Here is a 13,154-nt window from a genome sequence, read left to right on the forward strand (position 1 = left end):
ACAGCTATCTTGAGTTCATTGCCTTTTCATATGTTCTAAGGGGCACTCTGGGTCTCCTGGGGAATGGGGTTGACTGTAGATTATCTTAGTTGTCTTGTTTTTTTAAATCAGACCAGGTGACTCATTTCAGTTTAGTATCTCTGTCAAGAGTGAACAGTACAGAAAATGTGTGTCTAGAAGTGATCTGATCACTGCATGGCAGCTGACACTATTGTAGTATAACACACTACCTTGACGGGAACCACCTGACCATGGTTTCTGTGCTGAAGTGGATGTAAGTGTTTGTTCTATCCTGAACTTCATTGATTTCTATGAGAACATCCAGTATGTTAATTCTGGGTGAAAACAACTCTTGCATATTAGTGCATAGGGTTCACACAGAAGTTCCTTCATTTTTTTTCTTTGGGTGGGTTACTCTTTCAGTACTATTTGCGCTTTGCCTCCTTTACTCAGAGTATTAATTAAAGGGGTTCGCTATAGTGGCAGTGACCTTGTAAGAAAAGGAACTTCATACATTTCCCTACCTGGGCAGGTATCTCCAAAGGACTCCCTGGTACTGCTGCTGGCATAGGTGCTTCCTTGCTGTAGTCTCTGGTGTTTTTCTTATAAAATGGTAGAAGTTCTTCGTAGTCCTTTGTCAGAAAACTCTTTTCACTGGTAAGGATTTGGCTACTGCACTGGCACTGTCTTTCTTCCTCCTATGTAGAGTAGTCAAGATGCCATTTGCCTAGATTGAGTGGGAGTGCAGTGGATTGTCCAGTCCTGTGTCCTGCTGCACAAATGTTTTTGCTTGATGGTACCACAGTTTACATGGTGCCCTTTTTCTACATCTGAGGAAACAGTTGCTGTAGTGGTCAGTGTGATGCCAGTGGCTGTAGAGTCGCCACTTGTTTAGAGATCTGTTTCTAGTATTCCATTCCTGTCACTGGGCCCCTGGGTGGTTAAAGTTGCCACCAGTTTCTGCATGTCTTCCTCTTCCACAGCCAAAGCTGTCACAAGTCATTGCAATTGACATTTTAAAAGTGGGATGAGAGAACCCACCTTGGCTTCTTCGGTCAAGAAACTGGTCCCTAGTGGATACAAATGCTACATAAACCAGTTTGAGCTGCAAGCACTTTTCTAGTCTATAGTAACCTTGTAGGACAAGATGATTTGGGGGTCCTCCCTGATTTGTTCTGGTAACAAGTCTGTAATATGTACCTGAACAAGTTGGGGGCAAGGGTTACAAAGTTGTTTTCCTCTGGAGAAACAGTGAAAGTCTGGAAGTTGGCCGTAGACAAGGACATCATTCTGCTGTTCACATTCTGGGAGAAGTAAATGTACTGATGGACTCCATGTTGCTCCTCTTCCTTTTCTGAAGCAGAGGATTTTTGAGCCCTGTCTTGCTGAAGGGCCCTCCTGATAGTGGGGACATCCCAGAGGACTGATCAGTTTTCCATCTTTGAGAATGTATTTCCTCCCCTCTTCAACTTTGTGCATTAGAGCAGGGAGTGGTTTCCTGTTGAAGAGTTCTGCCTTGGATTGTAGGGGGAGATGCACATGCATCTTTTTGCTTTTTCAGTCTGATTGCATGCAGCATTAACAAAATTTAAAGTGGAAACGCAAATCTCATCCTTGCTTCCCTTTTGGCAGTTCAGAGGGACATGATTTTTCTGTCATGCTCCTGACAATACATTAATCCTTACTAATATTAGCTAGGTAAGGACCCATGTCTAGGAAAGAGTCAACTCATTATCAAAGTACGTTCCTTATTTAGATGCCAAAGTCTCACTAAATGCTGTGACTAAGTTATCACATGTGATTTAAAACACTTGAAAGTTGTCAATCTGGTTAATTTGCCAGGTAGTTCTTATGAGCAGAGGACTATCCAGTGCTTCTGCAGTCTGTTATCATGAAGAAATTTCTGTGCTATCCAAGACACATGTACAATTTGAATCTGGTTTTCCATGGGCAGGATGTGTGTGTCTGTTCTATCTGCTTATGACTTTGTTGAGGATAGGTCAGTTCCTTAAAGGAGGAGTTCTATATATGCCCTCTTTTGTAAAACTCTGCTTCCATGGGTCTTATGTTTTCTATTGACCAGTAGCTTGTCAACTGTTTGAGCCTTTTTAGAGCATTGGCAATGAAGCTTACTTGGACTGAGCCTTTATGGTAGTGATCATCCCTGTGTACACTCTGAAGTTTACCTACCGAAAAGCATTTAAGCCTTACACAAGGATAAGATGTCCCTTGGAACTAACCCATGTTTGTTTCCAAAAGTTGTCAAAGTTGAGATATTTAGTGAATTTGGTTTATCACCGATACTTCTGTTTAGGTGACTTGCAAGATAACCATTGACTACTGCCTGCTGATATTTTAGATGCTGATAAAATTTTGATTTTAGTGCTATATTCTGTGCATTTCAAGTACTGCCAGCTGCTTGATCTCCAATGTAGTTAGGAGTTCTTCTGTTTAAGTAACATGTTTGCTATTTAGAATTTTGCATGTAAGGTATGTTTTATATCATCAGTTTTATATCATAGTAAAGGAATAATCAGATAAAATGATTTTCATCTGACTAATTTGTCGTTTAATGTTGTAGGAATTATGTCAGCAGCAGAGTCTGGTGCAGAGCATGGAACAAGAAAGTAGTCAGATGAAAGCTAAATTGAGCCAGGAGCTACAGCAGGCCAAAAGGGATAACTGTGTGCTGCAGTCTGAAATTGATAAAGTAAGGTTCATAAATTCACAGTCAAGTTGGATGTTAATGTTTGTGCAGTCTTCACCGATTGTTGTGTGTGATGCAATATAGTTTGCCTCGTGATTTTGCTTCTTGTGTATACCCTTATGCTTGTGTTATGATCTGATATAGGGTGAGTCAGTATAGAACAGGAATCCACAACATTAGAGCTTATTCATTTGTATATTATTTTTCCTGCTGTGAGGTTTCTCCAGCAGCCCCAATTCTGCTGTGCAGAGTATCATAACGTGGACCATACTGATTTAGTTTCTGCATGGGTAGGTGCTATCTTCAGACAATATTACCTTGAATTGTCTTCAGCATTTAGTTGAGTATTCAGTCCATAGGTAGCACCTGAAACTGGTCAATAGTTTCTGCCATCACTCCTGAGTAATGATGTCATCTCCTAAGAGCAGCTACCACCATATATATAACCCATGAAAAGCCATCAGAGTTAGTGATGCATGAGCAAACTTGAACCACTCAAAGCTGTTGAAAGCCTTTTGATGCATCCTGTCTGTTTTCTAACAGATCAGCTTCTTTTATACCTCATTTAACTCCTTCAAATGGAGGTGAGTACAACTTGACATTTTATTTATCCCATTTTTAAATATTAATTCTATAAGATCATTTAATAAGTTATTCCGAATTATTAGGACTCTGCTCTAGCTTTTTCTTCTCTCTTACTTTTGTCCTTGTATTCATCTTATTGAGGGAGGGTTTACTGCAGCAGTAAATCTTAATTTTTCCCCCTAATTTTTTGTTTTGCTGGGTTTGTCAGTATTCACTTTTTTTACTTCACTTTTTTCCCTGTATCTGTTTGAATTTGTGAATTGGATAAGGCAAATAGACCCTTAAGGCATCCATATTAAGCATCTTTTTAAGTCCTAAGCATAATATAGAGGTTGGTGAGGTTTCTTTTCAGATTGCAAAACTCTCCAGTCTTCTGGTTCTCCACCTCAAGATTCTGCTGTTTCACTTAACCCCCCCCCTATTTTCTCTCTGTCATCACTTGTTAAAGTAGTGGTCTCTTTCCTGCTAGGTACTAGCTCAGGTCAATTGCTAAGTAGAAATGTACATAATATAAGAAGTGAAACTTTGAAGATTTTGCATTTTCTAATTTGTTTATTTCCTGTAGGAAATAGTGGTTGTGGTAGGCAAGTAGCCCTGACTATATCTTAATGAAATGAACAGCATCATATCCAATATAGTGACAATGTGATTGTGATGTCTAATATTTATAACAAGTGGATATTACCTTGATGAAAAAAAGGTGACTGTCTTCATTAGAGTAAAATAATTATACTGAAGTCTAATCAAATAAAATTGAACCCTTATTTGTCTATGCTAATTTCAGCTAACTACTTGCAATAAAACAGTACTTGAAGAAAACAAAAGAAACAGAGGCTTCATCTGCATGTTATAATCAAAAATAAGTTGTAAAATCATTTATTGGTTCATAGGTTTATGCTAGGCTAACGACCACCAGAGTCTTCACAAGCATAGCAGTGCAACCCAACACAGATGTTCTTCGTCTTCCATTGCTGCAGTCCTTACTATTGGGTATAGTCCGCATCCAGTCGGCCCGAATACCAGAGTATAAGGCTGACGTCGGTCAGGGCGCATTAGACTGACGTCAGTACGTCAGGGTACTAATGCGCATGACCGCCATATCCTCAGTCTTTTGCCGCGCTGTCCGATGCAGAAGCAATTTTGCGAGTGCAGGTTGGCGTTCTGAAATATTTCGAAACCGGAGGGTTTCAGACCGAATCAGAGTTGGCTAAGTACCCGTTGGGGAACATTTTTGTTTTTCTTGCCTCAGTATTTAACCGATGTCAGAAAAAGTGAATAACTGTATTTCTTCTGGGAAACAAATACCTCATAGGGATTACCATACATTGTGTATACCTTGTTTAGGGCCTGAGCACGACGTTGTTGGTTGCGCTCTTGTGCTAGGTTTAACACGCACTATTAAGAGGAGGTTAGACTGTGCCAGATTAGTGTTTGGGAAGCGTTGCAATTATAAAATGCCGCCGGATGCTCAAGCGCAGGGACAAACAGAAGCCTAGGGTTGATGAACCGGCAGTCCCAGGACGCCGGTTCTTTAGATGGCTCAGTGGAGCCAGAGGTTTTGCCAGGAGTTTCTATAGAGTCTCAGGCAGACACTTTGCTGTTACAGGATGTACCCTCTCAGGAGGCAGGCCAGGCTGAGGGGGCTTCTCAGGTAACTATTCTTCCCTCTCTTCCCAAAGTAGTTAGAGCCTCTCCTTCTGTTGCCAAAACTTCTTTTAGAGGTAGGCCAACTTCAGCTTCAGTAGGGGCTTCTCCTAGCCTTTCAGGTTCTGTACCTAAGAAACATATGCTTAAAATGGCAGAAGATTTGATTACTATGATTAGAGGTTCTATGGGCCCTCCTGATAAGAGGCCTAGAGTGGAACCAGAGTTTGACAGTTTTGAACAGGGTTCAGGGGCTTCTGAATCTTCTGAAGATTTGCAGGAGTATCCTCATTATTCTGATTCTGATGTGGATGATGCCACTCCTTCCTCCTGAGTTTCATTTTCAGAGACTCTGCATTCCATGAGGGAGCACTTTAAATGGGAAGGCCAGGATTACTCTGATTCCAGGAAGAGGGAATTCTTGTTTTACCCCAGCATAGGCCCTTAGCTATACCGCCTGTGTTGAATGTGGTGGAAGATGTTTTGCAGAGGCTTCCTGAACCCTGATTCTTTGCCTCCTGCTCCTGTTAAACCTGATAGGTACTATAGGGTGCCCGAAGTTCATAAATATTTGTTTAAGAGTCCTAGGGCGGACCCAGAAACTGTTTCTCAGGGGCCTAAAGGTGTTAAGGCCTCTGTGGTTAAGAATCCTGTTCCCACTGACAAAGAGGCAAGGGCATTAGATAGGTGGGGTAAGAAAGTGTATACTTCTTCCACTCTAGCCATGAGAGCGTTAAATTGTCAGTTTCACATGCTGAAATATCAAAATTATCTCCTTTCACAATTGAAATCTAAGGTGGATGCTTTGGGAAGGTATTGATTGTAAAGACTTGCTGGATTTAGTTTATGTGTCTGAACAAGTGGGCAAGCATTCTTTGCAATGTGGTTTTGATGCTGTGCAGGCCTCCTCGAGGGTGGCTGCCACTAGTTCTGTTCTTCGCAGGCATGCCTGGTTGAGGGATCAAAATTTGGCTGAGCATGTTAAGACAAGGCTTTTGGATGCTCCTTTACAGTCTGATGTGTTGTTTGGTTCACCTGTGGAAGCAGTTTTGAAGAAAATGGAGGACAAAGCTAAGTCTATGCAAACTGTTAAAGATTTTTGCAGGTACAGCCACGAAGTTTAGTAGAAATTGGCCTGCTAAGGGGTGACATATCCTGCTTATGATTCCCAGTCTAGGGGTGGGTCTAGACGGTAGGGGCAGGGCTCAAGGTTCTTTAGGCCTAGAACAGGAGTTCACCTGCTCAGACTTCTGGTGAGGGCAGGGTCAGTCCTTTCGTAAACAGACCCAATGACCTGCCTTTTCAGCTGCCAGTAGATTCTCGTCTGGCAGCTCCTTTGGAAGGACACCTGTCTCTTTTCAAAGGAATTTGGGATTTAATTACTCAAGACAGATGGGTGTTGGACATCATTCTACCAGTCCCTGTGTCAAAAAGGGGCCTAGGATTTTATTCTCGCATGTTCCTAGTACCAGAGAAGGGGAACACGTGGAGACTGCTTTTGGATTTATCTCTCCTCAACACTTATCTGGACATTCCCAAGTTCGAGATGTTGACGTTACAACAGCTTTTACCCCTGCTGGGCAAAGATCACTGGATGGTAACTTTAGATCTCAAGGAAGCTTACCTTCATGTGCATATCAGGCTAAGTTACAGGAAGTATCTGCAGTTTCAAGCTGGATAATCACATAATCAGTTCTGTGCATTGGCCTTTGGCTTATCTACTGCAGAGTATTCACAATGGTTCTGGCTCCAGTGATAGCTTACTTCAGGCTACAAGGACTTCAAATCTATCCTTATTTAGACGACTGCCTGATTCTGGCTCAAGAAACGGAAGACCTTCTACAGCATCTGGAATATCTTATAGCAGTGCTAAGATGCCTAGGGTATTCTGTGAACGAAATAAAGTCCAGTCTAGTACCCTCTCAACACATGTGCTTTCTGGGTGTGAGACTGAATACAGCAGCCCAGATGGCCTTTTAACCCGACAAACGAAAGAGTCTGTCACTTTACTTCCATCAACTATCTCATCAGTCCGCTGACTGCAGAGACAGTCCTTCCAGCATTAGGGTTCATGGCATCTTGTATTCTGGTGCTTCCCAATGCCAAACTGCATATGAGGAAGTTACAATGGTATCTCAAAAATGTATGGACACAGCACTGCCAGGATTTAGACACTGTCATTCAAATAATACCTTGCCTTCAAAGAGTATTTTTGTGGTGGGCTCAGGAATGTCACCTAAACAAGGGACTCTCTGTGACCCGCCAGAGGCGAAGTCAGATTTTACCGACAGATGCCTCAGACATTGCTTGGGGAGCTCATCTAAATGCAAAGTGGATACAAGACAAGTGGCCTGCCAGACTACAGCATCTACATATCAACATAAAGGAGATGTTAGCAGTCCAGTTCGCATTTCTGGCTTTCAAGGAGTTACTTCTTCCAGGGCAGGTGTTGATTCTAACAGACAACACAACTGTCATGTGGTACTTCAACAAACAAGGGGAACACATTCTTATCCTCTATGCAGGCATGCAATGATTTTATTGGAAACTCTTCAGGCAAGGTTTCTGCCAGGAGCACAGAACTCCTTCGAGATGTGTTAAGCAGACAAATCATGGATCCCCACAAGTGGAAACTGGGTCTTCATGTATTTCAGAAATTGACAGTGTCATGGGGAACTCCAGACATAGATCTGTTCGCTTCTCCACTAAACCACCAGCTGCCACAGTTTTGCACAAAGGGGTTTCATCACACAGCTTGGAAAGTGGATGCTCTGTCTTTCAGTTGGACAAACCTTCATCTGTATGCCTTTCCACCTCTGCCTCTTCTTTCAAAGGTACTGTTAAAGGTCAGACAGGACAGGCCAAGGATGATTTTGATAGCTCCAGATTGGCCTCGCAACACTGGTACCCTCTACTACGGAGTCTGGTAAAGAAGCCTCCATGGCCTTAACCTTTGATTCCACATCTGTTATCCCAGCAGGACGGTCATCTGCTCAATGTCAAGCTTCACTCTCTTCCTCTGACAGCCTGGCATATTCTGTGTTGAAACACAGCAGGTCTCAACTTCCTCAACAAGTTTTAAATGTGATTATGGAAGCTAGAAGACCTAGTACAAGGAAAGTGTAGCAAAATGGAAGAGATTTTTATTTTGGAGTAAAGCAAAGAATTTGGAGATTTCTGAGCCTAATTTGAGTATGGCTCTTCAATATCTTACTGAGTTACTGGACAAGGGTCTATCCTTCTCTTCCATCAAGATTCATGCTGCAGCAATCTCAGCTCACTATGATTGTGACCCACCATTGTTTTTCATCCCTTGTTCAAGCAGTTTCTTAGAGGGGCTAAGAATATAAGACCCCCACTAGAGCTCCTACTCCTGCTTGGGATCTCAATTTTGTGTTGGAAAAACTTACTCTACAACCTTTTGAGCCTCGGCTACTGCTGAATTGCAATATTTGTCATGGAAGACTGCTTTTTGTTGGCTATTACTTCTGCAAGAAGGGTGTCTGAGTTGCAGGCCCTTATGGCAGTCGAGCCCTTTTGATTTTCCATAAGGATAGGGTATCATTACGCACTAATCCTTCCTTTATGCCTAAGGTGCTTTCTAGTGTGGCTTTAAACCAAACTATTCATTTGCCTACCTTTTATGCAGGCCCCAAAATAAAGGGGAGAAGATTTTGCATACTTTAGATGTACACAGGCAATTTATTACTTAAGCAGGACTAAGGATTTTAGGCAGTCTCAGCAGTTGTTTGTTTCTTTTGCTTTGAGTTCGCAGGGCAAGCCTGTGTCAAAACAAACTATTTCTAGGTGGATTGGCTTTTGCATTGCATTTTGTTATTCCCATCATGGCAAGGAGGTTCCAGCTGGGATTAGGCCTCATTCCACTAGGGCTACTGCCACTTCAACAGCATTTCTACGGGGTGGCAACTAAGGATATTTTGGAAGCAGCTACTTGGAGTTCAGTGCATACTTTCTCTAAGCATTATCACCTTCCTATCTACTCTAAGTCTAGGGCTGGTTTTGCCACAGCTGTTTTGCAAGGCATGTTGTCAGCTCCTGCTTCTTTATGATTTGCCAGCCTCCCTTACCTCTGCTTTGGGATTCTAGGACTGCAGCAATGGAAGACGAAGAACATAGTACAGTTTTGTACCTACCATAAATGTAGATGTTCGAGGATTCCATTGCTGCAGTCCATTTACCTCCCTCCCTCTGTGTTTAGGGGTGGTTGTGTAGGTGATTTACCTGCTTATATTTTTGTATATATTGTTCATGTTTTGGTGCAGGCATTTTGGGCCTTGTCTTTTTAGGGTCTTCTGACATCTGGGGCATGAAAAGACTGAGGATATGACGCCGGTCATTAGTACCCTGACACGCCAGTCTAATGCGCCCTGCCCGACGTCAGCCTTAGACTCTGGTATTCGGGCCGACTGGATGCGGACTATACCCAATAGTAAGGACTGCAGCAATGGAATCCTCGAACATCTACATTTATGGTAGGTACAAAACTGTACTTTTTGCCCCAGAGTTCCTTAGACACTTGTATAGTGGGCTATGTTACTAAAGAGGTAGCTAAGGCATGCTTTTTGTGTTTCACTGTTGCAGTCATCACATTGGGTTATCTGCTTGCAGATAGCCCTCAGTCGGACTAATTATCAAAGTCTTGGGTCCTGTGTCGGTTGCTGTCTCATCTTCCATGACGTCAGGTAGTAAGGGGTATAAAGCATGCAGCCGGCGCCATAACATCAGTCTTTCTTGCTGTGCAGTGCCCGAAGCAGAAGCAGTTCGCAAGTGCCGGTCGGCCGACTCCTGAAATTTTCGTTTTCGAGTTTCAGATCCGAAGTCTTAAACTAAGCTAAGTACCCCGTTGGGGAACCTTTTTCTTGCTCTTAACTGATGTCAGTAAAAGTTAATTGTATTTCTTGTGGAAAGCAAATACCTCATAAATATTTTCATTTGTACTGCATTCCTTGCTTAGACCCAGACCACGACGTACCTCATTGTTGGTTTTGTGCCTTATTCAAACCTCGAACTATTCGTCGTCTGTTCATTTTTGCATCTAAATATTTTGGTACTCTGTTCAATTATCCAGAAATGGCTTCGGTAAGCCACCCGACCACCGACATTCCGAACAAAGTCCATAGCAGTCCATGATACCCGCTACTTCAGATTTGCAGACCCCTACTGAGACCCATTTGGAGTCCGGTATGCTGCGAGATGCTTCTTCGACAATGGAACCTGCGGGTGTCTCTACCTCGGATGGGTCCGGAGCTGCTGTGCACCTGCTTCTGAGGGGTGTATTCAGGCCTACTGACTTGCATATTAAACAGACGCCATCTTCTTCAAGGCCTAAAACCCGATCCATGCCTAGAAAACTGACGCCCAGACCGCATGGTCAGGCCCCATGCCTAAAAAACAAATAAGGATGGTTGAAGACCTTATTACTCTAATCAGGGGAAGCCACCCTTCTTCCTCTAAGAGACCTATAACTGATTTTCGTTCTGATTCTTCTGATCAGGATTCTGAAATTTCTGTTTTCTCTGATGACCAGGCGTTGCACTGATCTACCTATGAGGATTCTGATGCATAAGGACTCCATTCCCTTTGCTTCCCCTCCAGAGGATTTCTCTTTTGGTGGAACTTTGCATACTCATAGGGAGCATTTCCCCTGGGAAAGTCAGGATTACTCTGACTCCAAAAAGAGGCTAAGGGAATTCTTACTCCTCCATCAACACAGGTCTTTAGCTATCCCTCGTGTACTGGACATTGTAGATGATGCCTTCTTGGAATCTAGCCTGGCCCCTGACACTTTACCTCTGGCTCTCAGGAAACCTGACCGGTATTAGAGTACCTGACTCTCACAAGTTTCTCTCTAAGAATCCTACTGCGGATCCTGAGACCATTTCACAGGGACCCAAAGGCATTGAGGCTACTACTGCCAAAAACCCTACCCCCTCTGATAGAGATTCCAGGGCCATGGACAGATTGGGTAAGAAGGTATACACACTTCGGCCATTTGGGCCTTAAACTGCCAGCTTCACATGTTAAAGTATCGGCAGCATATTATTGGATTGCTTAAACAGAAAATTGTTGATTCCTGACTGTGCTGAAAATAAAGATTTACAGGATTTAATGCATTCTGCTGAGCAAGTTGGAAAACATACCTCTCTATTCTAAACACCTTTTTGCTAATTCCAAAATTCAAAATGCTAACTCTTTCATCAGCTGCTTCCCATGCTAGGCAAAAATGTCTGGTTGGCAACACTGGATTTAAAGGAAGCCTACCTGCATATCCCAATAAAGGAATCTTGCAGAAGATACCTATGCTTCAGAGCAGGCTACATGCACTATCAGTTCTCTGCACTGCCCTTTGGCTTATCTACTGTGCCCAGGGTATTCACAAAGTGCCTAGCTCCAGTTGCTTTTTGCAGACAAAAATTCAAATATACCCATACCTGGACGGTTGTCTAATTCAGGCAGAAAGCCAGGACATACTATTAAATCATCTTGGCATTTGTAAAGAAATTACTAACTTCTCTGGGGTACACCAAAAACGAAAATAAATCACATCTAGTACCCTGCCAACAAATTGTATTCCTGGGAGCAAGCTTGAATACAACTTCCCAGATGGCATACCTCACGCCAGAGAAACAAGTTCATTTGACAGCCTACTTCAAACTACTGGCCACAAAGACCCAGCTATCTGCAAGGAAAATACTGCAAGCCCTGGGGTTCATGGCCTCTTGCATTCTACTAATTCCATATGCAAGACTTCAAATGAGAAAACTACAATGGTATCTAAAAAGCCTATGGTGCCAACATTCTCAGGACCTAGAATCAATGATTCCTATCATACCTTGTCTAAAGACAGAGTTCCTTTGGTGGGCAGAGGCCTGCCGCCAAAACAAGGGACTGCCATTCACTCTACCCCTTGCCACCAAACCCTAACAGATGCATCAGACTATGCATGGGGGGGCTCACTTGGCAGGGCAGTGCATTCAGGGCAAACGGAACCAGAGTCCAATGCACCTGCATATCAATCAGAAATGTTTGACAGCCTTCAAGGACCACATTCTTCCAGGACAATTATTGGTAAAGACTGACACCACCACTGTTATGTGGTACATAAACAAGCAGGGGGGAACCCATTCATAACCCCCTCTGCAGACTAGCCATGGCTCTGTGGAACGCAGCCTTGAGCTACCAAGTGCACCTACAAGCTCAATTCCTGCCAGGCAAGCTAAATTCTCTGGCAGACTACCTAAGCAGAAATGTCATGGGCTCACACGAGTGGAAACTGGAACCAGAGATGGTCAGCATTTTGAGAATCAAATGGGGGAGCCCAGAGATAGACCTGTTTGCCTCCCCTCAGAACTACCAATTGGACAAATCCTGCACAAGGAACTCCCCACAGACAAGCTTGGAAAGTGGGTGCCTTGTCCTTCAGCTAGAAAAACCTATCAGTTTATGCCTTCCCCCCCCTTGCCTCTCCAAAATGCTACTTAAGATCAAACAGGACAAACCAAGGACAATATTTATTGCACCCGACTGGCCATGCCAGCACTGGTACCCCCTCTTGAGCAGTGTCACTTCTGGAACCATGGCACCTGGCACCTGCCTCAGACCCCTGCCCTGCTGTCCAAGTAGGAGGGCCAGATTCTGCACCCACAGCTTCAAACCCTGAACCTTGCAGCCTGGCTAATTACATGACCTCTCCTTTACCATCCTTCAGTAAGCAAGTGATAGATGTCATTCTGGAGGCAAGGAGGCCTAGTACTAGAAAATCCTATGCTGAAAAATGGAAGAGGATTCTGTTCCTGGAGCCAAACACAGGGGATGGACGCAACTGTGCCCAATTTACCGTACATTCTTCAGTGCTTAACTGAGATGATTCACAAGGGTCTTTCCTTTTCTTCCATCAAAATTCATGCCTCGGCCATTTCAGCTCATTATAATACAGAGCCACCCCTCTTCTCTCATCCACTGCTGAAGCAATTCTTCAGAGGGGCCAAAAACTTAAGGCCACCCAAGAGAGCCAATACTCCAGCCTGGAACCTTAATTTCTTATTGGAAAAGCTCACTCTACCTCCCTTTGAGCCCAGCTGCAAATGCAGAGTTGAAATTCCTTTCTTGGAAAACAGCTTTCCTCCTAGCCATCACTTCAGCAAGAAGGGTGTCTGAATTACAGGCCCTCATGGCAGTGGAGCCTTTCATCATCTTT

The 13,154-nt window shown here is 43.4% G+C and overlaps 1 protein-coding gene across 1 annotated transcript in view; it reads left to right on the forward strand.

Annotated features, from left to right (window-relative positions):
* The window catches only part of CENPF (centromere protein F), a 1,545,100-nt gene that overhangs the window by 419,912 nt on the left and 1,112,034 nt on the right, over positions 1–13,154 (forward strand). The window contains exon 9 of the mRNA XM_044061312.1: positions 2,582–2,710. Coding sequence (XP_043917247.1) covers positions 2,582–2,710 — 129 coding nt within the window. The remainder of the gene's footprint in view (positions 1–2,581; positions 2,711–13,154) is intronic.

Source organism: Protopterus annectens, chromosome 1.part0 (assembly GCF_019279795.1).
Source record: "Protopterus annectens isolate FY-2018-M chromosome 1.part0, PAN1.0, whole genome shotgun sequence".
In the NCBI taxonomy this organism is placed as follows: Eukaryota; Metazoa; Chordata; order Ceratodontiformes; family Protopteridae; genus Protopterus; species Protopterus annectens.